Source organism: Macaca nemestrina, chromosome 3 (assembly GCF_043159975.1).
Source record: "Macaca nemestrina isolate mMacNem1 chromosome 3, mMacNem.hap1, whole genome shotgun sequence".
NCBI lineage: Eukaryota > Metazoa > Chordata > Mammalia > Primates > Cercopithecidae > Macaca > Macaca nemestrina.
Genome location: NC_092127.1, coordinates 166,692,720 through 166,719,032, shown reverse-complemented (window position 1 = coordinate 166,719,032; position 26,313 = coordinate 166,692,720). Strand labels below are relative to the sequence as shown.

Genomic DNA, 26,313 nt, shown 5'->3' with positions numbered 1-26,313 from the left:
CTAGAGCGCATGACGGTAATCAAGAATTCACTGTAATTACTTTAATCTGTGATCGGCTCAACACAGTGCACAAAAGACTGGCGGAGGAATTCTGCAACCGGAGAGGAAGTTGGTTAATTATTCCAAGACCATCTCTTTGTTTTTGTATTGATTTTTCAATTGTATGACCTTTTCATTCATTTATATGTTTATTCATTCAGTAGAATGTGTTAATTACACTAGGAACATATTAATTATACTAGAAACAAAAAACAGCACAACATGTCCCCTGACCTCTCAGTACATCCCGAATATGAGACAGACATATAAATAAACCCATGATAGCAATATTAATTGTATTCCTTCCTTGAAAAATTAGGGAAGTTATAGACTCAAATTTAATAAATAGGTACTATGAGAAAGTCCTTACGTCCTTTAATTTTTATCTTAGAAAGAAAAATTATTGGAGAAAACACACACACACACACACACATTCTTTTGTTGCCAACGGAGCCAGCTTAATCTACCAGTGAAAATAGTGAAGTTTAATTTTGTTGTTGTTCCTAAAATGGTCGGCTATAGATGCTATACTACATTTACATGGATGACAGAATTGTTTATTGCACAACAAAGTCAGTCCATGCAAATTAGATGCTTTGGTATTCTCTTCAGTGGTCCTACATTGTGAATGAAAAAGTGTGCACTTTCAAAGTTCAGCTGAGGAAACCTCTGATTTTGTTAGATATTTCTGGTTACTAAGACACTATGGCTCCGTCCAATGTGTAAACATCTCAAAGTAATTCAGTGCAAAAGGTTCTCACAGGCTGGATTAGGGGTGGAGTTTCACAAAGTGCAGTTTAATAAGGATAATGGGGAAAAAATTTAGGCAAAATTCAGGTTAAAAAATGAGGGAGATAAACTTCAAGAGCAGCATCAATGACAACAACCTTCAAGAGTTTTATATAAGTTACAACATAAATTAGCACTGAGTGCGGCTTTCACAACAAAATGAGCTCATGTGATTTTAGAACACTTGGTTAAGATGAAGCATATGAGAAGTAGGAGCTGATAAACAGTCTGACACTGGCCATACCCTACTAGTTGCTTTGTGCTTATTTTTAGGCATCTCAGGTAACAAGTGACATAACCCAGTCAAAAACTAAAATAATTTTGAAGAGGAAGGAAGTCAGGATGATGAAAAAGCCATATTAAAAAAGGCTGAAGATTTCAATAACGTTTGACTTGGAGAACATAGGACTTGGGATGTTTATAAGGTTTTATGTTAAAAATTTGAAATGTTTGAATATTTGTCATGCTTAAGAGGAATTACATTGTAGTATACAGGAGAGTGATCGATATTTACAGGAAAGGGGGTTTTTAATAAGTATTAGAACATTTCAATAGGACAGATCCATAAATGAAGTGGAAATCCTCTAAGTAGTGAGTTCCCATCCCTAAGGGTTCTTCGGGAGAAGGTGGACTGTAGTTTGGCAGACTGTTCACTGAACCTCTCGCAGGGAATTTGAACATGTGAGCAACAGTTGTTCCAAACATATTAAATACCACCTCGCAAGTGTGTAGAGCTCTAGGAGTGTATCACATTTAGGCCATGAGATGACAGTTGAAGGTTCATAATAGTTTGTAAGTATTCTTAATAATTTACAATGTTGTCATATTTTAAGGAAAATTACCTTGGAAAACCTCATAGGAAGGAAATGATAAAAACATACACACCTTTTATCTCTCTAACATAGCCAGTCTTTTCTCAGCTGATGATTAGTTGATGCTTAAGAACCAGTGAAAGTAGTTGGCATACTTATGGAGTATGTTGTATGAAAACCATGTGTTTTTTGACCCTTGAATCACACTTGGCATGGAAATCCTCAAAAGCTGGAAGGAAAGATGGAAGTAAGATGCCTGAGAGAAGAGCAGATACATTCTTATCCTCTCACTCGAATTTAGGGGCATGCTTCCATAGAGTGGAAAATTGGATAAAATGGTATACACAAGCTAAGCTCCTTCTGTCTTTTTGCCTGAACCTAAATAGTTGAATTCCTGTATGTTAAATGAACATGAAATGACTCCACTCCTGTCTTTTTAAAGCTCTCTTATTACCTGATAGTCTTGAGCTGTTTCTGCTCATTATCTGATGGCTCCTTCTAGTTCCTTCCATTGCCCTCATTTCTTTACTTGGCAAAATTTTTACAAAGCCGGTTCTATATCAAGAAGCTTAACTTTATTTACATGTTGGTAATGAGGGGAGATTTGAGAAGTTTAACCTGGCTTGTTACCTAACAGGTTACTAATGACCTAACATATCTACATTATTTCATTAAATTCTCTAAACTTCCTCCAGAAAGAAGTATTGCTTATATTAATATTGTAAATTTAAGGAAACGGATGCTTAGTCAGCTTGTGTAGCAAAGAATTAAGCAGAGGCAAAATGAGATCTGTTTGACCCCAAGTTCATGCTCTTTCCATTATACACAACAGCTTTCCTTATTTGACTTAGATCTTTTAATAGAGGCATTTTTGGGCTGATTGCCATAAGGTTAGAGTGAATATACTCCAGTTTCTAACTTTTCTGTTCAATTTTCCAGGTTACATTTCTGTGAAATGAAGTGAATGGATATTTTGCTTACACAGCTTTGCTCAGCAATCAGTTGCTTTCTGGCCATGGCCATAAAAGGAAAATTCTTTCCACAAATAGAGTCTCGGGCAAAAAAAAAAAAAAAGTATTGTTCCTTTTGATGTGTTTTTACTCCTTTCTCTGCAATCCTTACATGGTAAACTGGAATAAGACAATCGTTTATAGAGAAACAGGACTTGCAAAAGAAAGATGAAACCCTTCTGCAGCCAGTAAAGAAGTTTCTGCATGTAGCCCTCATTTTGATAAAACAGTAAACCTGCCCTTTTGTTTTCCTTTTTCTTTTCTTTTTTGGTTCCCCCCAGAACACAGAGCTGGACTTCGGTTGGGGTAACAAAAAGGAAATGAAACCTTACTCTTAAATGTGAGGTAGATCTAAGGTTCATGGTGTAGAAATGGGAAATTTATTTTCTACACCTTTGCTCGCTACTGTCTAGATGGAATTAGAGATTGTTTGCCCAGGGTGATGAGATTCAATTGGTATGTCAACTCAGGCTGTCTGTGCAGGTCCATGGATCAGAGCACTCTGTGACTTCCCAGAAACATAAACCACTGATGGAGAATTATTGCTGGTTTGAACTTTTAGTTCTGATTGGATTTGGTGATCCTGTGTAGAATTAGCCTCTGTATGCTAAGGGAGAAAAAGGTAAGAATGGAGGTGAGGGTCCAATTTAGTATTTCCCACAGGCCCCCCTCACAGAAATTATTGGAGTTTTAAAGAATATACTCAAAGGGGTAAGAAAGTATATATTTTGTGATGTGCTTTGTAATTATTTACATTTGACCTATACTTCAGGGCACTTAATACTCAAATCATTGTTTAGCAAGGAGGAATGAAAGCCTCTTTTAAGACGGTACATGATGTACTCACTAACTTTTGCATTCCTACCCATCATATTTTTCTCCTGGATCTCATCACCTAAGCTGTAGTCTCCTTGGGGGAAGGAAGGACGAGGATTTAGACATCCGTGGATTCAACTGAGAGCCTGGCACAGTGTCTTTCTCTGGGTAGGAGCCCACAGAAGGTTTGGTGATTCATTGGTGCTGCCACTTCCTTGCGAGAAAGGGGAAGACAGACATGCAGTGTGATGTGGAATATGTCTATTTGTCCCTGTCACTCATATGGATCACCTGAGGGGAAAATAGCATTCATTTTTCTTTCTGATTGTAGGGCTATTCAAAAGAGCTACTTGAATTGTATCAGAGGTGATATCCTCATTTTGAGAAACTAACATATAGTTCTGGATTAGGATGCAGTTTAAAAATTGCATGATATTTTTAATATACGTTAAAATGTAGGTCTGTCAATCATGCTGCTTTTTCTATAAGAGGATGTCATAAAACCTTTCCCTAAAAGAGGCTGAAATTTGAAGCCACATTAGTTATTATTAATAGTTATTATCCGTCATTACATGTCTTGTGAAATCCATCATTTTCACTACTTTTCAGTAGTCCTGTCAGAAATGTATTCTGACAGAAATAAAAATTCATGCACTACTAACTGGGACTTCAGTTAATGATACCAACTGTTATGAATATTCACTTTTTAAAGCTACCCTTTCTGGCGAAATTCCTATATGCCAGGCATGGTGCTAAGTGTTTTACATACATCACCTCATTTAATCCCTATTATAGTGCTATTTTAAAGATGAAAAAATGGTGATTTAGGTTCATTTGCATGCTAGGATCATACAAAATGGTACAGCTGAAATTCAAGTGGTATGTCAGATTGCAAAACCCCAATTTTAAACATTACGCTGCTGACTTAAGTTTCTTGCTGAATTGTCTCTGCCTTTTCCTGAGCACTTACGAGCAGTCGTTGTGTATGTTCTCATTTAGCTTCTCTGACAAGGGATCTTCAGTGCCTTCCATTTTATAATGTTTATTCAAAGACTTCTGTTTGTAATGGCAATTCCTTGAGCTTAATTTTTTTTTCGATTTTTTCTGCTTTGTAGGATTTAAACAATATAATTACATGATAAACTCTCTGAGGGGAAAAAAAAAGTCTATGTTTATGTAAGTGTGACTGATGGAATCCAGGATCTAATATCAAGAATTCTTGACCTCTGGAATAGGCCTGTTGTTTTAGAATCCAAGAAAACAAAGCAATTTGTTCTTTGACTGAAGAGCCCATCCAAAGTAAAGCTGTCAGACCCTAAAGTGTTGCGATGCATCTGTATAGCCATATGCTGACAGATGTTTCTGTATGTAACTCTAGCTTCCTGATGTACAGTGTGACTTCCAAGCAAAAATTTTTGTCTTTACTTGTTGAAGTTTTATCTGCAAAAGAGTTCAACCGTATGAAAAAGAATTAGTAAAACGAAAAGGGGTGAACTAAAAATATACTATGTCAAAAGAAAACCAAAAATGTTATCAAACTTTTTTTTTTTTTTTTTTTTTTCAGCTAGTGATGGAGAACGACATGATAATCTTGGATTCCTTCTGTCAGATAGCACAGAAATACCACAAGGTAGTGTACGAGTTCCAGGGTGGCAGCTAATCCGCTGATCGCACAGAAGCATGCCACCCAAGAAAGATAAATCTGCCGTCTCATTAGGACTTCATGTAAAAAATAATTTTGTTAGCAAGAACAAGGAACACTTATCAAAAATTAATTAATATATGTAGTTCAGCTTGTGCAAATTCAGAAAATAATTAAGTTGATTTACTTTATTTTTTTATTGTACTTTAAGTTCTAGGATACATGTGCAAAACGTGCACGTTTGTTACATAGGTATACATGTGCCATGGTGGTTTGCTGCACCTATCAACCCACCCGTCTACATTAGGTATTTCTCCTAATACTATCCCTCCCCTAACCCCCACCCACCAATAGGTCCCAGCGTGTGATGTTCCCCTCCCTGTGTGTCCATGTGTTCTCATTGTTCAACTCCCACTTATAAGTGACAACATGCAGTGTTTGGTTTTCTGTTCTTGTGTTAGTTTGCTGAGAATGATGGTTTCCAGCTTCATCCATGTCCCTGCAAAGGACAAAGACTCATCCTGTTTTATGGCTGCATAGTATTCCATGTTGTATATGTGCCACAGTTTCTTTATCCAGTCTATCATTGATGGGCATTTGGGTTGGTTTCAAGTCTTTTCTATTGGGAACAGTGCTGTAATAAACATACATGTCCACGCGTCTTTATAGTAGAATGATTTATAATCCTTTGGGTATGTACCCAGTAATGGGATTGCTGGCTCAAATGGTAGTTCTGGTTCTAGATCCTTGAGGAATTGCGACACTGTCTTCCACAATGGTTGAACTAATTTACACTCCCACCAACGGTGTAAAAGCATTCCTATTTCTCCACATCCTCTCCAGCATATGTTGTTTTCTGATTTTTTAATGATCACCATTCTAACTGGTGTGAGAAGGTATCTCATTGTGGTTTTGATTTGCATTTCTCTAATGACCAGTGGTGATGAGCGTTTCTTCATATGTTTGTGGGATGCATAAATGTCTTATTTTGAGAAGCGTCCATTCATGTCCTTCACCCACTTTTTGAAAGGGTTGTTTGTTTTTTTCTTGTAACTTCGTTTAAGTTTGCTGTAGATTCTGGATATTAGCCCTTTGTCAAATGGATAGAGTGCAAAAATTTTCTCCCATTCTGTAGGTTGTCGGTTCACTCTGATGATAGTTTCTTTTGCTGTGCAGAGCTCTTTAGTTTAATTAGATCTCATTTGTCAATTTTGCCTTTTGTTGGCATTGCTTTTGGTGTTTTTGTCATGAAGTCTTTGCTCATGCCTATGTCCTGAATGGTATTGCCTAGGTTTTCTTCTAGGGATTTTATGGTTTTAGGTCTTATGTAAGTCTTTAGATTTACTTTAAAAATAAAAAAAGAAGAAAGGAATTTTTAAAAAGAAGTTTAAAAGTAGAATGTCTCATTTGAAAAGTTTTGTATTTGTTATCTCATCTTATTTTATTCAAGACAGGTAAATGCTCCTCCTAACCATAGAAAGCTTCTATGGAGTTGCAGCTTTAAAGACTATCTTTGACAAAGACTTCTCTCTAGATGTGTTATTGCCTCTAGGAAGTGCGAAAATAGCACCAATTGGTTTCCCTGTTGCACCCACGGAAAGATCACATTTTAGCGTCACTTGGAAGCCATTGTTTGCAGAAGGCAAAGCTGTCAGTGACTCATTTATTCTCACCTCTTGTCTAATGCTTTGCTTCAAGCACAGTCTTGGCTGTGCCTCAGATTGATCTTTGAGCTCCTTTTTTTTCCCCTTAGAGGTCCACATCTAGTTATTACCACTGGATTTTGCACATCGTGGCACCTGTAAACATCCTCTATGCCCCAAATTCTGAGGTTTACTCACTTTTTGTGCAATGCTTAGCAGTTGTTTGGATGTTCTCTTGTCATTTATTTTATTTGGCTCTTCTGTGAGGTTTGTGCTGATGGCAAATGTTGTTTGAGTTTGGATTAAAGTGCTTGTGAACTTTACATTGGTGATGCCCTTCTTCATTTGTTTTTAGAAATATTCGTAGAGGAATCATAATGTGACACCTACAGGGAGTTCATGTTCTAGAGATGATGAGAAATTTGATTTTGTGTTTAGTAGTTACTGTGGTTAATGTAATTGTAGCTGACATAATATAAAACCATTCCAAGGACTTACCCCCAGAGTTTACTTTTCTCTCGCATAGAGACCAGTTAGCAGAGGATGGGTCGGGAGCATAGGGTTTTGTTCCATGTGTTCGTTCAGCGTTCAGACTTTTTTCATCTTGTGGCTCCACGACCCACAGGGCTTCTGAACCATCTGCTAGATCCTGTGCATCCAGCCTGAAGAAGACACACTGCTTTCTTAGTCACTTTGCCCATTTTGCTTCCAATAATATTCTGTTGATGAGTACAAGTCACTTCAGTCTGACTAAGTCAATGGGGACAAGAGAAATGTAGCCTCTGACAGGGCAGCCACTTCCTGAATACAAGTCCACCAAAAACAAAGACAAAATAAAAACAAAGTGTTGATGTTCAGCTGGCAACCTCTGCTAACTGTTCAAAATGTGTAACTTTTCAAAATGTTCAAAATGAGTAACTTTTCAAAATGAGTGCTAATCTCTGCCTCTAAATATCCTGAATGCATTGTATTTCTTTCTTAGGCCTGTCATAAAAAAGTGATACAAAATGGGTGGCACAAAATAATAGAAATGTAGGATTTCACAGTTCTAAAGTCAGAAGTCTAAAATCAAGGTGTCAGCAGAGCCAGGGTCATTCTGAGACTCTGGTAGCATCCTTCGTCACCCCATCCTTGCTGATGGTGGTGACCCATCAATCCTTGGCATTCATTGGTTTGCAGCTGCATCGCTCCAAACCCTGTCTCCATCATCTTATGGCATCATTCTCTCTTTGCATTTTTGTCCTTACATGGTGCTTTCATTTTCTTAGGACACTAGTCATATTGGATTAGGGTCTACATCAGTAAATCTCATCTGACCTTGATTACATCTGCACATTTTTCAAAACGAGGTCACATTTATACGTATCAGGGGTTAAGACTTCAACATATCTTTTGGGAGAAAGAAACAATTTAACCCATAACAGATACATAGGGTTCCTTTGTTTTGTTTTGATTTTTAAGTTCTTTACCAATTACTGCTTATTAATACATTAAATATAAAACACAGCAACTATAATCATATCAGAATTCTTTTAATTTTTACCAAGATGTTGTTCAGGGACAACTTAGACCAGGGATCTGAAAAGTTTTTTTGTAAGGATCCAGACAGATAATTTTGGCTTCATGGGCCATAGTCTCTGTCACAGTTTCTCAAGTGTGCCATTACAGCATGAAAGCAGTCATAGACAATAGTCAATGAGTGAGCATGGCTCTGTTCCAATAAAAGTTTTATTTTATTGAATTTCATACATTTTATTGAATTTGACCTGTGGGCTGTGGTATTTGCAGCCCTGTGCTAGACTATATTCCATTATAACCTGGATGTGAATATTGTGAAATGAACCTTGGGATTGGATTCAGGCAACGTAAATTCAAATTCTGACCATCATTGGGTAGCTGTGATCTTGAATGGCTTAACCTCTGTAAGTGTCAATCCCTCATCAATAAAATGAGGACAATTCCCATAAATCATCCACACAATGCCTAGCTCATTGTAGGCATTCATATGTAGTTGTTTACATAGCTCTTCCTTTGCAGAGGCAGTGTAACAAATTAGACGAGAACAATGTCTCCTTCTGATGTTTGATCTTGGGCATGTTCCTTAATATCACTGTACTTCATTTTTTCCTCATCCTTTAAATAGACATAATAATAGTGCCTAGCTTTTAGCTTGCTTATGAGGACTCAGTAATACATGTCAAGAATCAGACCAGTGCCTGGCACTGTGTAAGCACTCAGTAAATGACAGCTAATCACAGCGGCCATTATTGTTATAATTGGCTTCCCTTATTACTCAGCAAAAGGAATTACTGAATTTTATTTTTGCTGAATTTATGTCAAAGAGTGAACTAAATGAATACATCATCGTTATTCAGGCCTGAGTATTCTTTTCCTGATTTATCAGTTCGATTAAGATGAAAGAACAGTTGCTCTTTTGTTATGTATACTATTTCTGCTCAACTAGGGAGAACAATGGCATAAAACTGTGAAAGCAGCCACTAAGTCCTCTAGCCACACTATACCTCAAGTCTCATCCACGTTACAATAAGAATTTAAAGGAAAATTAATTCAATGAATACAATTATGCTTTAGAGCTAACTTTGGTATAAAATATTTATATATTATATCTGGGGATTCTGATGTCATTAGACAAATATATAAAATTGAATACAATTTAATCATGTATAATTGAGAACTTTTTGTGGAGATATGGCAGAGAAAAAACTCTTGGCTACCCAATGTTATGTTAAAATGTATTACAAATTTAATTTGAGATCTATATAGAAATTTAATTTGAGATCTATATGTATTTCTAAATAATGAGAAATTTTGCAGAGAATTACAGTGATCATCTAGCTAGCTTCTCACTTTTCTTAAATTAAGAGGGAATGTAGGTCATATTTCAGGAATATGATTTGATCATGGTTTTGCAGTATGATATTCATGGGGTCATGAGATTCAGGTCAAAAATTGAATATTTTATTGGGTATTTTTACTTCTATATGTTTAATATAGCATGCAATATGCCCCATGTTCATAATACAAATACCATCTGACACCAGTTTGGATAAATTCAAATCCGTAGAAATACAGTTTTGTGGGTTTATTACTTAATTGTATTTGGAGGATTTTTTATTTATTTATTTATTTATTTATTTATTTATTTATTTATTTAGAATGTAAGGACTAAAAGCCTGAATTTAACTTAAGGACTAAAAGTCTAAATAACCTAACAGTGTTTGAAAGCTCTTTACAATGTAATGGCTCAGAAAGTTCCTAGTTGTTCCAGTTGGGCTATATTAATTTTTAAATAGTGAAATTGAAAAAAAGATTACTCATTTTATTTAGAGATGTTGTGAATTTTAAACTATCTTCTCCCCCTTTTCTACCATACCAGAGACCATTACTTAACTACCTCTGCCTCATTAAAGTATTTAGCATTTATTCTTCAGCAATACTTGTTGGAACTTTTATTATTATTATTGTTATAATTATTATTTTTACTGTGGCTCCTGAGTACATACTGGTGCTTATGCTAGCTCTCAGACTTGGTGTGTCTTACAGATTCTCCCACTTTCACCCTTTTTTTTTTTTTTTTACGGTCCTTATTTCCTCACATCATCATATTTTCAAGTTGGCTAAGACCTTAGAGACTGTATTAGTTTGCTAGCACTGCTGTAAGAAAATACTACACACCTAAAGAACATAAATTTATTTTCTCACAGTCTGGAGGCTAGAAATCCAAAATCAACGTGTTTGCAGAGTTGATTCTTTCAGTAAGGAGTTGTTCCAAACCTCTCTTCTCGGTTTGTTTGGCCATCGTCGTGTTCACATCTTGTTCTCCCTTGTATGCACATCTCTGTGTTCAAATTCCCTGCTTCTTAAGGACTCTAGTAATTTTGAATTAGGGCCTGCCCTAATGAGCTACCTCACTTTACGTCGATTACCTCTGAAAAGACCCTATCTCCAAATAAGATCACATTCTGAGGTACTAGGGGTTAGGACTTCCACAGATGGATTTTGGGGAGACACAATTCAGTCCATAACAGAGACTGACTTGAAATCCACCTCTTTAATGTTAGAGCTTAGAAATAAGGGATTCTAAGAGAATAGTCCAAGTTTACAGTTTGTTTGTGTCAGAATCGGAACAAGAATCCTAAATTTCTCTAACACTTTCCAGAGTATTTAGTTACCTCCCTCTCTCTAGAATAATGCATCAGTGCATTCTGCCTAATTAGACTGAAAGCTTCTCAGCCCTGGACTCACTTGGGTCATGTTAGAATTCATGTGGTCGTGATTTAGGGTCATCTGATTCCGTATTTGCTTTGTTGGGTCTTAGCTTAAGGTTCTTAGTTAAATAAGTGAACATTATTAATCCAATTTTCTATGAATCTTCTGTACATAGTTACCATTTATTCATTTAGCAAAGATTTATTAAGAAGTCATGATGTTGGCTAGACATTAGGCTATTAATTTCAACTGGATCTGTGAACGTTTTCTTCTGTAATGTGAGATAGGGTGAAAATTAAATTCACTGGTTTTATGTAGTGTGCTGTTAAAGTTATATAAGTAGTTTCTGAGGTCGTATTGGTCTCCAAGGAGTATTTGTTAACTGTAACCAAGTAGATCTGTAATATTTCTAAGTACTGATGGTGTTCCGTAATATCAGTAAAGCATTAGTCCTATAAAATCTGAATCAGCATTTTTCCTCCACCTAATTCCTGGCCACTCACATGTTTATCAGCTAGAGAAGGTAACAGGCTGCAATATGCATTAAGATCAACCTATAGTGTTAATATTCTTATCTGTTATCATCTAGTGATAGAAAAACACATTGGAATGGAAATTATGTATAGGCAAAGTTTGAGTAAACATATATGAAATAAGTGATATTAAATGTGTATTTATTTGGGGATTAACATACATAAAATTTGAGAAATTAAAACAACTGTTCTTATGATATTACATTTTTATATTTAAGATCAAGAAATGTTTTCAAGTAAAAATGCTGTAAAATGTTTAAATAAATTGATATTGATAGTAAAAAATAATAAAAACATTTGTGTAGATGATAATAATATAGATGCATTTATTACATTTATAATACTGTACATTTGTATTATAATATCGCATGCAAGTTTTATGGTGTATTTATTAAGACTTTTTTAAAAAATACTTTAGACCTCAGAGAACAGATATTTAAGTAAGCACATAAGGTGGAGATGTGAGTCGTTTACCTATGATGAATAATTTGTTTTATTATTATTATTATTATTTTACTTCAAGTTCTGGGGTACTGTGCAGAATGTACAGGTTTGTTACACAGGTATACATGTGCCATGGTGCTTTGCTGCACCTGTCAACCCGTCATCTAGGTTTTAAACCCTGCGTGCATTAGGTATTTGTCCTAATGCTCTCCCTCCCCTTTCCCTCCACTCCCAGACAGGCCCCATTGTGTGATGTTCCCCTCCCTGTGTCCATGTGTTCTCACTGTTATGATGAATAATTTGTGATATCTTCTGCACTGCCCCTGATAAGTATTAATGGTTTCTTGTTTTCAATTTTTTTCCTCCAGTCAAAGTCTTCTTAGTAGTGGCTGAGAAGCATTATGAAAGTATTTTGTGAAAATATTAGTGAATATTAGAAGAAAAAAAATACTTCTTAGGATGTAAGGACAAACTCAAACTAGGGTTGATGATTTGAGGAGTGTGGAAAGAACAAAAAAAAAAAAAAAAGAAAGAAAGAAAATAAATGCTCGACAGGCCTGGGCTAAGCAAAAGTTGGACCAACATGTGGAAGGTAAATGCCTATTAGGGAGGACAAGAGCTCTCTGTCTGGTGTCAAAATCCAAAAATAATTAGGAAAGAAATGTGAAAAGTGTCAGGAAGTGGTAAGAGTCTTATGAAAAGGAAATTACTCTGGCACCTCGTAGTGTATTGATTAGTGAGAGATGGGCAGTAAGAAGAGGAAGTTGTAGCTATCAAAAAAGACATGCCTAAGGCAACAGAGCTTGTGTGTAATAAAAATAAAATACAATATGGTTTGAACTGAAGGAAAGGAGGCAGCAGGCCCATGATCTAGGCAGATCACCTAACTCTCTGTCTCCTTCCGACTGGCTGTCTCTTCACCATGCAGGCAATTTCCATTTCTAACATCAGTGCTCAGGAATATGACTTTCAGCTGTATCCTATTCTCTTTTCCATAATTTAGTTTTCCTAAGATTTCATTCTTATTTTTATGCTGGTAGCTACATGGTAGTCAGTGGAAAATTTCATACATATAGCTTTAGGCAGAATTTTCTGTTCTTAGGTAATTTACATTGGAATCAACAGATGGAGATGGAAATATGCCAGTGCTAATTCTTATCTGGATATGGAAATCTGGTTGGTTAGATAAGTAAGAGTTTTGAGGATCGTTATTTGTTATTTTTCTTAATGGAAACTCTAAATTGCTATGGTGCCTTATTTTATTTTGCTTATAGCAAAAGTAACTCACTATGAGAAAAATGAGGTAGAAGAGTTTATTTATAGATAGGCTTATATCAGAAGAAAAGTGTGTGAGGAAGAACAGCAAATACTGGATTGAAACAGTAGTTAAGATGCGGATTCAGTTGTGTGATGTAGACCCAACATAACACTGGCTTAAACAAAGGTGGAATGTTTTTTCTGTCACACATTAATAGGGCATCATGCTGGTGCAATGGGTTGACTCTATGATTTTAGGTGGGGTCTCCTTCTGTCTCAATGCTTCACCACCCTTAATGAGTTGTGAGGTCTGGATTTCAGTCAGTGGAGAGTAAAGAGCAAGGGAGTCCACTTCTGGACTGTTAGAAGCATGATCCAATTTTCACCCATTACTTCTGTGCACATGCTGTTGCCCAAAAATTATAGTTAAATGGATTTACCTAAGTGGAAGAAAGGTTAGGATGTGTCTTTCTGAGCTTCCATGGAGTTCTTGTACTGGGAGGGAGTGGTAGAACGAAGATTGAAGGACAGCCAATGGATCTTTCCAAAACCGAGGTTTTGAATAACATGGTGCAAAAGGAGAGGAAGCTGGGCATCCAGTTGGTCATCTAAGGCACAGCTGTGCTGCCAGCTTGGATCACTCACCCCCAGTCTATGATATAAAAGAAATATTTGGGAGGCCAAGCTAGGCAGATCACCTGAGGTCAGGAGTTCAAGACCAGCCTGGTCAACATGGCAAACCCCTGTCTCCACTAAAAATATAAAACTTGTCCGGGTGTGATGGTGGGTGCCTGTAATCCCAGCTTCTCTGGAGGCTGAGGCAGGAAAATTGCTTGAACCCGGGAAGTGGAGGTTGTGGAGAGCTGAGATTGCGCTGTTGCACTCCAGCCTGGGAGACAAGAGTGAAACTCTGTCTCAAAGAAAAGAAAAGAAAAACAAAAACAAAAACAAACAAACAAAAAACAGGAAATACCTTTCCATTATTTTAAGCCAGTATTTTCATGTGTTTTCTTTTCATTGTTGTTTGGAGTCTTCATTGCAGCAACCTAGCTACCAGTCACCTAGCTAATATAGCTAGAAGGGAAAAAATATCCAAGTGTATCCTCTAATAGTCTTTATTAAAATATATATGTGAAATATTGTAAGATCATTAGGAAGTGAAGCAAAGGTAAAGCCACTGAACTTAGAGAGAGATGGAGGCTTCTCTGGAAATATTCAGTTAATATAAAAAATCCAATTTCTTCTTCCTTTTTTCCTCCCTCCCTCCCTTCCTCTATTCCTCCTTCTCCCGCTTCCTCCATCTTCCCTCCCTCTTTCTTTTCTTCTTTCCTTCTCTCTTTCCTTTCTTCTCTACTTTCTTGGTTCTTTCCTTTGTTCCTCCAGTAAACAAGTAGAAACAGTGATCTGATTCTGATTTCTAGACCAAAAAAAAAAAAAACAAAAAACAAAAGAGATTATTTTCCAGGATTAACAAAACTGTGCATTAAGAGGAAATTCTTTAGATCAGATGATTTTAAATTTTAGAACTGTGATTACACAAGTCATATTAGAACTTTTTTGCAAAATTTCTCTCTTAAGCCCCAAATTCTTACCATTTACATGACAGTATTCTTGAAAGTTTATAAATTGGCCTTTTACGTTCAAGTGTATCCGTACTGAACCTAATTGTCATATCATGAAGATATGTTTCTTGCATCTAGTTCTCATTTGGATTATGCTTCCTCACAGGGATCCTGACCACTAAACAATGAAGCAATTATTGCCGTGATGATATGCAATATAGAGCAGATTAGATCATGCTTGATTTTATGTATTCGTAATCCTGCCACCTGCAGATATTGACATCATACTGAAGCTGGGTTTTGATTAGATAAATAGAAAATGGAAATTCCGAAAAACACAATAGCATCCCTTGTTTCTTGATTTTCTCTTTAAAGATCAAATTTCTTCTGGCTGCTACTGGTTAATAACATTTTTTTGGATTATAGACTTCTTCAATAATTTGATAAAAGGTAGAAGCCTTTTCTTACAGAAAAAATTACCCTGATACATGATTCTAAAATATTTTGCATACTTCAGTTTCTAACAGATTCCCTAAACCCCACTCATAGTTTCCACTTCATAACCCATTGTTTGGAACCCCCACTCTTAGTCATTATACTAGATTGAATCATGGAATATTTAATGGAATGTCTTCTAGGTATTTCATAGCTTAGGATGAATTTAACTCCTTGGAAAAATGCAACACTTAGGAACAGTTGAAGAGAGCCAAGAGGTTTAACTAACTATGGTAAAATATTCAATGACAAAAGGCAATATATGTTGCTTCCTCTAAGGGTCTTTAAAGTGTAAGTGGTCATTATCCATAGTCCTGAAAAGCAAAGCTACAGAAGAAGAAAAAAAAAACAAAAAACTCCTCAGCTTTTCTATGGAAGCCCATATTACAAGCCCATATTACTTTCTATAGAAAGTCCATATTACAAAGAACTCCTCATATAAACAGCTTAATTAAAATATTCTCCATAACCAAGTCTGCATTGCATAGTTAAAGCAGTATGTAGAATATGTGTAACTGTTATGGGACACAGAGGTATCATAGTTGTGATTCAGTGAAAAACAATGAAATCAGTATTAGCAGAGCTCAATATAAACACCTCTGCACTGAATTTCTAATAAAGTTCTTTATGCACTGAGGTATCATCTACTTTCTGTCATACAACTTGAAGCAAACAAAACAAAACAAAACAAACATAAAAACAGGAATTCTATATTCTTATTTATTTCCATTTTTTCCTCTTACTGTGCTATTTATTTCTTTAAGCTCCATCAAAACTCAAAAAGGCCAACTTCTCCTTTTTGGCAAAAATGCAAGCAAATACTTTCCTTTTTGAATAACAAAAAGTAATATAGAGTAACACAGAAAAGAGCGAGGAGAAGTGAATTATGGTAAACCAAACCCAGAGAATATAAAATTGAATTGATTGGCATACTTAAATGAAAACCAAGAGGCAGAGTCTTGTCAGGAGTATGGCTGGAGCTGGAGACTCAAGCAATGACATCAAGTCTGGGTATTTTCTTTTGTTTTCCTTGCTTTCCTCTGTGTTACACTCACTGTTCGTCTTCTCCAGTGGTCTCCCTAAAGTCAGATTTACACTTTCTCAACTCCAAGACCATCAGATTAGCTTTCATTTAATAAAATCAGATCACGTGCATTTCCTGAATCAAATTTGTTGAACAGTGTCAGGCATGGACTTACAGAACATCTCCTTAGTCTTGACCAATCACTTTGGCAAGGTAAATGGGGGAAAAAAAAATTGATCCTGTTACCAACCTTGGAGCTTTTGGTGCCATCAGCAGGTCACCACAGAGACAAGGAGTAGGAGAGGAGTGTTTCACTTAAAAACTGTAAGTTTCAAACTGCTTGAACCTGGGAGGCTGCAGTGAGCTGAGATCACACCACTGCACTCCAGCCTGGCTGACAGAGTGAAACTCCATCTCAAAAAACAAAACAAAACAAAACAAAAAACTAAGCAAACTATATGTTTCCTTACTACAAGAAGGGTCAAAGTCAAGAACAACTGCTCACATCTAAAGACCCATGCATAAAAACAAACATGCACATTTACAACAACCAGAGATCATTGAGGAATTTGTGTCATCTCTAGCACAAATTAGGAGGCAATTTTGCTGAGTTCTAGTTGTCTTTTACTACCATTTCTAGTTTTTGACTGCAGTTAGGTCTCTTAACAGCTTTGGAATGCAGTTTTTGTGTGCCTAAAGGAGCCTTTTCATTTAAGAAATTACTTTGCCCAGAAAATTGAAAAGTGCTTTCAATAAGACACCATCTGCTGCTCTCATATTAAGTTAAAACTGGCTAAAATGGAATCTTCCTTTATGTGACTTGCAGGTTCCACCTTCACATTTTTAGCAGCGTTCCAAACGAACTCTTCAGAAATAGTTCTTGAATTGATGGGATTGGAGTTCTGTGCCTATTCCTAAATCTGAAGTATTTTTTTCAAGTTATTTATTTTAACAAAGATAAGATATAAATGTGGATTACATATAAAGTAACAGATAACAACCGGCCAAAAAGCAGAGAGGCACCCTTAAAGGCTACCAAGTGGGAAACATGAGTCCTACTGTAGATGTCACAATTTGGAGCTAGTAATTCTGAGAAGTCCTGTCTCTTCCTCCTCCTCTTCTTCCCCCTCATCCTCCTCCTCTGCTGCTACATCCCCCTCCTCCCCCTCCTCTTCCTCCTGTTCCTCTCCCTCTTCCTCCCCCTCCTCTTACTCTCCTTCTTCCCTCTCCTCCCCTTTCTCTCCTCCTCCTTTTAATTCCCCCTCCTCCTCCTCTTCTTCTTCATCTTCGTCTTCATCTTCGTCGTCTTCTTGGAGAGAGGGTCTTGGTCTGTAGCTCTGGCTGGAGTGCAATGGGACGGTCATAGGTCACTGCTGCCTCAAACTCCTGGGCTAAAGCAGTTCTGCCCCAGCCTCCCAAGTAGCTGGGATGACAGGCACACAATCATGCCTGGCGAATATTTTTTGTTCTTTGTGGAGACAGGATCTGACTGTGTTGCCCAGGCTGGTCTCCAACTCCTGGTCTCAAGCCTGTCTGAGCCTCCCAAAGTGCTGGAATTACAGGTGTGAGCTACTGCACCTGGCCTGAGAATGCTTTTCTAGTGTTTCAGAGGATGTTAAATACAAAGTTATTTTCTTTGTACCAGTTGGTAAAATAAATAAAATATGCACTTGGTGTTTCTACCATCTCTATGTGTTAGTCATGTGGGGAAATAAATCTTTCCTTGCATATTTTACTCTTTGAAGAGCTGAAAGAAGATAAAAAACAAAGTCATTTGTTTATGGAAGTCACTGCCTTAGAAATAGCTGCAATTACTTGAGATTGACCCCATGCCAGAAATTAGTAGTATATGCTTCTTAGCTAACATCCAAATATCTTCATATATCTGTGTTAACCTTACTCAATTTTTTAAGTTCTTCATAATTTCCATTTTATTACTTGAGACTCTTACTGACCCAGCCACATAATAAAGGATATCCCATGGTCTCAAAGAGCAGCAGTTGCCTTTTCAGTGTGATACATATTTTGCCTTCTTCTCTGACACTGTGCTATATCTTTTGTTGGCATTGGATTCTATCAAGTATGCGCATATGTGCACACATGTGCACGGACACATGCACCCACTTATCCTTTCCCTGGACTATTTCCCTCAATCACTACACTGACTTTTGCCTAAATGGCTCAGAATCCCACAGAGGTAATTAGAGAGAAGGAATTGTTATCTTCTGTTTATAGAGGAAAAAACCCAGAAACATAAAATTTAATTGATATGTCAACCCACTCAGCTTGTTAGTGATGGTATAACCATTACCAAGCCAAGTTCTCCCAGTACTTTCTGAGAATGTGATAAAGAATAGAAAGCTGCACACTGCTTCGCTAACACGTATAACTTTTTTTGTTTTCCTAAAAATATGTGTAGTTCCAAGAAATCATGACCTCAGTGGTTCAGCGAATCCATATGTATTTATTTGACTATCACACCAGCATGACGAATGTAACATGGTACTTACTTTGTTTCTAACATTTTTGCTGCTACAGGCATTAAGAAGTACAATTCCCATGGCAACCCCAAAGACCCATGGATACCCACATGCATGTATGACTGTAATACTTTCATCCAATAGTATTTGCTTCATGTAGTGTACACTGATATTTTCTCCTCTCTTCTCCTTTTTTAATTTTTTCAAAGGCTAGGTTAAAATCCACTAAAATGATTTCATGACTTGCTAAATTTTGTAACCTATAATATATTGAACACTGATTTAATGGAAAAGTAAGAGCTATCGTGTCAGGGAGGTATAGTTTCAAGTCCTCTTCGCTTTGCCATTTCCTGACTGTGCAAATTTGAATGATCAACATGACTCAGTTTTTCTGACTGCGATGTGGGAAACACTTCTTGTGGAGTTGAAGTGAACATTGAGATAACTGTGACAGCGGCCAGTATTCCTTCATCTTTATTGACAAATTGGTTCCTTTAACATTTTCCTCTCCTTTTGTAACTTTTAATTCCTACGGGAGGCAAGAGGAAAAGTACTTTTTCCTGGTTACCCTATTTTCTATTTATTTTAATATTACATATTAATGAAGGAGCCTTCCTTCATTCAGAACCAATTCTAAATACCATGACCTGTACTTTGGGCACATAATGATAAAGTGAATAGCTGAAATTTGTGAGCACCTTACTACTCGCCAGACACTGTACACACCATTTTTGTGAATCTTAACAGCATCCATGTGTAGTAGGCATTTTTAGCATTGATATTTTATAAACAGAAGAACGCATGAAGAATTTTGCATAAAGTCATGGTCCCAGAATTCAAGCTGAGGCAATGTGACTTCCAGCTTTGGGTGTTAATGGTGAAGCGGCAACGCTTTTTCCCTGAGTTGTCCTGGGGAGGGCATTCTCCATTTCTGGTGTACAAGACCAGAGTATTGACAAGGGCATTTTCCCTTAGGTCGTTTATTTTCAATTAGGGTAGCGCGTGGTATGAGGGTGAGGATAGTAGAGAAGTACATAAGGGATGCTGTCTGTCCGATGGTAATAAAAAGGTATTCGGCTGGCTGCCCTCTGATTCGTGTGACTGTAAACAGGTCAGCCACTAAGATTCAGAATAGGTATTGACTTAATGGCCCAAATATTACACTTTGTTGTTTAGATATGTGAAGTATGGGAATAACTGCTAGAATGGGAATGGAGAATACAAGGGCCAGTATGCCTCCTAGTTTGTTAGGGATGGATTGTAAGATTGCATATGCAAACAAAAGGTTTCACCCTGGCTTAATGTGGGGTGGGGTGTTGAGGGGGTTGGCTAAAGTATAATTATCTGGGTCTCTCAGGAGGTCAGGCAAAAATAGTACTAGAGTTAGAAGGAGGAGGAGGAAAACGAAACCTAGAATATCTTTGATTGTATAGTAGGAGTGGAAAGTGATTTTTGTCGAGGTCTGACGAAATCCCTAAAGGGTTATTAGGTCCTCTTTCATGTAAGAATAAAAGGTGAATAGTTGCTAGAGCTGTAATCATGAAGGGTCAGATGAAATGGAAGGTGAAAAATCTTGTAAGGGTGGCTTTGTCAACTGAGAATCCGCCTCAGATTCATTGTACAAGCTCAGTTCCAATATCTGGGATGGCTGATAGTAGATTTGTAATTACTGTAGCACCTCAGAATGATATTTGGACTCACGGGAGCACAGTTGATTTCCACACAATCAACCATTTGTCCTTTGTTACATTTTGATTAAGAGACAGGGTACCATAGTGATTAAAACACAGACTCCGCAGGGACGTTGCCTCAGTTCGACTTCTGGTTCTGTCACTTGTTAGTGTGAAATACCAGAAGAGTCTCTGAAACTGTTTTACCCTATGTGGTAATTTATGATATTACATGTTTAGTGTTGGGTGAATCAAATGAATTAATAAGTGCGAAGCACTAATATTGGCACATGGTACCTAAGGAGCAATATGAGAGTGTCAGTTACTTCTTCAGTCTCTTTCAAGATAACTTTTATTTCTTCTCAAGATACTGTCTCTCTGTGTGTGTGTGTGTGTGTGTGTGTGTGTGTGTGTGTGCGTGCACATATGTGCAGTTTAAAAGCTCTGCATAGGAACAATCTTATTTTTGGCAAACATAGCAGTAGTATGCTAAGGTAGCTATGACTAAATAATAATCCCCTGTCAATAGTAAAGATACTAGATTTTTTTGAAATAACCATTGTTTCTTTCTGTTTGAATTCTTAAAGCAGGGATTGCTGTAAGCACACTTATACCACATTAAAACCGAAGCAGAAATCATCTGCGTGTGTGTGTGCAGCTCTTCTGTATTATACTGCTCACTTTTCAAGTTCATCTTTATATCCTAAGACTTCAGACTCAAACATAGTAGGCACTCAATAAATGGTTATTGTACTGTCTATAATCCAAAGGACCACATTATCAAGTGCCAGATGGAATGGATGGCTACAGCAAAAGGTAGACACACATTCAATATGTAGAGAAGATAATACTTGATAAAATACATAAAAAAATACATTCCTTCTACTTTTTAGAACCTTTTTTCTGTATGAAACAGTAAACATGTGTGATTACAATTAGATCTAAAATAATTTTGTTGATTTAATATTAAATAGTTTAGGTATGAGGTAAACTACAAAGGCATGCAAATTCAGTTTTACGTGTGAGTGTTCATATGTCAGAATATGTAGACCAATTAACTTAGACTCAATGAAGTTTATGAGCTTTGCATTCACATGGCATTTATCAGATTTTCATAAGAGAAGAAACAATGATCCAAGTATGGTCAGGGCCTTTTGGAGACGGAGTCTCACTCTGTTGCCCAGGCTAAAGTGCAGTGGTGCTGTCTTGGCTCACTGCAACCTCCGCCTCCCGAGTTCAAACAATTCTTCTGCCTCAGCCTCCTGAGTAGCTGGGACTACAGGCATGGGCCACCACGCCCGGCTAATTTTTGTATTTTTAGTAGAGATGGGGTTTCACCAACTTAGTCAGGCTGGTCTCGAATCCCTGACCTCATTATCTGCCCTACACAGCCTCCCAAAGTGCTGGGATTACAGGTGTGAGCCACCACACCTGACCGGCCCATTTCTTTTTAAAATGGATTTGTGTAATGGATCGATCATAATTTTAAAATCCAAAGCATGACCATACTTTAGGCACTTTCTATAAAGTAGTCTTCTGACACACACACACACACACACACACACACACAGAATCTGATAAGCGTATGTATTCACAGAATAGAGGGGCAGGTTGAACTTGACCACGAGAAAGTAATCAACAATATCCAAACTGTGAGATTATGCAAAACATTTGTTTTATTCCTCAACAAGTAAGGTGCAAGGCAGAAATAGATTGAGAAAGAGAGAATATTTATAGACTAGAAGAGATATAGCAATCAAATATTTTATCATGTATGGAACTTATATAGACTCTAAGAACAAGTTATTTTATGTATGAAACAATTACAAATGTGAACACTGGATATTTTATAGTATTAAGGGATTATTGTTAATATTTTACTTTGATAATAGGGCTGTGGTTTGGTTAATATAGTCCTTTTTTTTTTTTTTTTTGGCGGAGGGGATGGAGTCTCTCTCTGTCGCCCAGGCTGGAGTGCAGTGGCGCAATCTCAGCTCACTGCAAGCTCTGCCTCCTGGGTTCATGCCATTCTCCTGCCTCAAGCCTCCGGAGTAGCTGGGACTACAGGCGCCCACCCCCAAGCCCAGCTAATTTTCTGTATTTTTAGTAGAGACGGGGTTTCACCGTGTTAGCCAGGGTGCTCTCGATCTCCTGACCTCGTGATCCGCCTGCCTCGGCCTCCCAAAATGCTGGGATTACAGGCGTGAGTCACTGCGCTCGGTCTATAGTCCATTTTTTATAGATGTACCTAGTAAAATATAGATGAAATGAAGTGATATCTGAGATTTGCTTCCAGGTAACTGGGAAGAAAAGAAATTGGACTGGAGAGTGGTTTGACAGACTTGTTCTTAGGATGATCGATGTAGGGACTGACCAATGTATATATGAGTACTTACACTATTTTATTGGATTTTGCATATGTTTAAAATTCTCCATAGTAAAACAAGTTTGTTAATAATATATATTTACTTTTGGCCAAGTGCGGTGGCTCATGCCTGAAATCCCAGCACTTTGGGAAGCCAAGGCAGGAAGATTGCTTGAGTCCAGGAGACAAGACCACCCTGGGCAATACAGTGAGACCTCATCCCTACAACAAATTAAAAACTTAGCGAGGCATAGTGGTGCATGCCTATAGTCCCAGCCACTCCAGAGGCTGAGGTGGGTGGATTGCTTGAGCCTGGGAGGCAGAGGTTGCGATGAGCACGTATCTCAACTAATAATAATAATAATAATAATAATAATAATAATAAAAGCAAAAGAAAATACTGTGTATTTACTTTAGAACTCTTAAGTTAGCAAGAGTTAACAAATTAGAAAGTGGAAGTACTTTAAGCATTTGTGAGGTAGTTTGAAAGTAACTGCAGGCAGTTAACTATGGTTTGGGGTATATAATGGCAATATATTCTCCTACTGGTTTTGTTACAAAAATAATAATAACTATTATTATCCTTATTATAAGCTATGGAAAATTTATCTTTGTCCACACTATAACATTTTCAGAATGTAAAACACCAAACGAACTTTCATAGTGATGCTCAATAGCATAAGACAACAATATTGCAATAAATTTCACAATATTATAGTAAAACAATACATATACAAAAAATCTTCTATGTGGTCAGCATCTGTCTTCATCTCTTTGAGCTACTATAACAAAATACTGTAAACTGGGTGGTTTATAAATCTAGAAACTTATTTTTCGGAGTTCTGGAGGCTGGAAAATTCAGGATCAAGACACTGGCAGATTCCGTCTGTTGAGGACCTGTTCTTCACAGATCATGCTTTCTTACTGCAGTCTCATATGGTGCAAGGGGCAAAATATGGTGCCTCTTATATAAGGATACTAAACCCTTCGTGAGTGCTCCATCCTGATGACTTAATCATCTCCCGATGGTTCCATCTCTTAATACCATCATATTAGTCATTAGGTTCCAATACGCACATTTGGGAGAGACACAGACATAACATTCAGACCACAGCAGCATCATACTAGGCATTGCAGACAGAAATTGATCCTAATGTGCTAGAATGAAAAGTCTTTGTAGGCAGACAAATACATAAATAAGGAGTTGCCGGACAATAGGATAAGTGCAATGTTAGATCTGTGTAGTGAACACACAGGGATCATGATCAGTTCAGCTTAGGTGTCAGTATAGACGTGGAAGAAACTATTGCTGGCGGTTTCTACATGTTCTATGTACAGCATTTATTTACAGTGACCTAAAGAGATATTATTAGCAGACTTTCAGAAATATAAACTGCAGAGTAAAATTTGCCACTGACAGGTATTTATAGGTACCTCCTTTAAAACACACAAAATGAAATCACTGTCAAAGAGAATTGGAATTTGTATGCCAAGTGTGTCTGATTTTCATTTAATGCAATTCATACTCATTTAATTTGAAGGATTCTGAAGTTGAGGCGATAGAAAAAATACCTTACACACTTAATATACTTTCATTTTAATTGCATGCTTAACATAAATACCTTAGAGTAGTGCATCATTTTTAATGCACTTTGTTTTATGTGTCTGTTAAAAGATGGAATTGCACTGGATTTCATCATTTGTTATTTTTCTTGATCTTTCTGTAGTTATTCTCAACTGCTAAAACCAAATGTTTTGAATATTTAAACCCAAATATATGATCAGCTTTGTTTCTGTGCATATTTAAGAATGTTTTCAAAGAGTTAATTCATTTTGATGCACATTAATACAGTTCAGATCACTAGTTTTTTTTTATCGTTTTCAAGATTAGAGGGAAGAGAGAATCAATAATCTGATAGATTTCTGTGAAAATGGAATGCATAAGATATTTATGGAGAGGTGCTTCATATCAGCAGTCTTTTGAAAATAAATCCTATTATTTCTAAGGGTATATTTAAAACCTTATATTTATCTAGTGTAGTAAATTATATCAGTAATGATTTCTTGATATTCAAGTGAAATAGCTAATATTACTAAAATAGGAAATGTGTCCTTTTAAGTTATTGTAGCAATCCAGTTAAGTGGGGGCCTTTGTGTTATGAAACATGATCAAGTGACATGAACAGAAAGTTTCTCAAGTTTAGGAATGGGCTCAAACTAGATGCTCCATAAATGCTTGAAAAAGGAAACTCTCAAGGTAATGCCAGTTTATGGCTTGTACATTATCTGTCTGAATTTTTATCACCTTCTCTTGCTTGGTTTAAATGAAAGAACGGCCTCTAATTGTCCCTCTCATTTTGGATCGTCTAGTAAACCCCTCTTTAGTCATTCAAATAGTTACTTGGGTTTCTACGTTAGTTTAATCTCATGGCATAGTGAACAATTAGGTATATTTTACCAGGAATAGGAGAAAACATTGGTCACATTTTGGAGTTGCATTAACTTGTCAATCACTAAGCAAACGAGCGTTTGCTCTCAGTACATTTATTAAACGTATGGAAAGTGTCACTTTTCTTCAGAAGGATCTGGATTCTGATGTTTTGTTTTTTATACGTTATGTAGAAATATTAACCCTGAGTTTTACTGAACCCAGAGTGTCATTTACTGTATGTAAATATATAGAATAATGTCTATAATTAGGATACCAAGTTACATTAGATTAAGTGAATAGTTGATTAGGATCTTGTTATCCTTCAAGACTTTCTCTTCCCCTTAATGGGGAAATGATTGCTCCGGGTGAATGAACTTACCAGTGTGTCTGATCCGACTCCACTGTTTTTATCTTTTAGCTAAATTAAAGAATGGCAGCAACAACAAACTCCATCATGGGAAGGGCAGGGAAATGACCAAAGGTCACTTATCGGTGAACATAAAACTGCTAGTTAATTACATGTTGCAACTAACTGGTTGATTCTCTGAGGGTTTTATTTATTTATTTATTTATTTATTTATTTTTCTGTTAAGAGTTAAGCTGTACTCTCCAGGGTGTCCATTGTATAAGTCACTCCAGAAAACATGGGAGTGATGCCTTTTTGTGCTTACACAATATGTCAGACTTTCAACTAATTTGGTAAGGGGATCATATTCCCAAGAATTTTTGTGAACTGACATACATTTTACATAGTATAGATAGGAAAAAGAGAGGTACTCTGTCAAAAATGTATGAATATTAAATATGTTAACTGCCTTTTATATAGATAAAAAGCCTATCTCTAACCTTGAGGAAGTTTCTGTTTATGTTGCTTGATCATGTTTAATAACAGAAAGGCCCCTACTTAACTGGGTTGCTGCAGTAAATCAGAAGGACGCATTTCATATTTCAGTAATGTTAGTTATTTCATTTGGATTTCACTAAGACATTACTGATATAATTTATTAAACTAGGTAAATATAAGGCGCCTATAGAAATAATATGATTTATTTTCAAAAGAATGCTGGTATG

At 36.7% G+C, this 26,313-nt stretch overlaps 1 protein-coding gene across 14 annotated transcripts in view; it reads left to right on the top strand.

Moving 5' to 3' along the window:
• LOC105487786 (protocadherin 7) overlaps positions 1-26,313 on the top strand; it is a 427,259-nt gene that overhangs the window by 142,852 nt on the left and 258,094 nt on the right. For 7 of the 14 annotated variants that reach the window (XM_011751413.3, XM_011751411.3, XM_011751409.3 and 4 more), the window contains exon 2: positions 5,031-5,096. The exons of the other annotated variants lie outside the window; for them this stretch is intronic. In XM_011751413.3, coding sequence (XP_011749715.1) covers positions 5,031-5,096 — 66 coding nt within the window. The remainder of the gene's footprint in view (positions 1-5,030; positions 5,097-26,313) is intronic. 14 annotated transcript variants of the gene reach the window in all.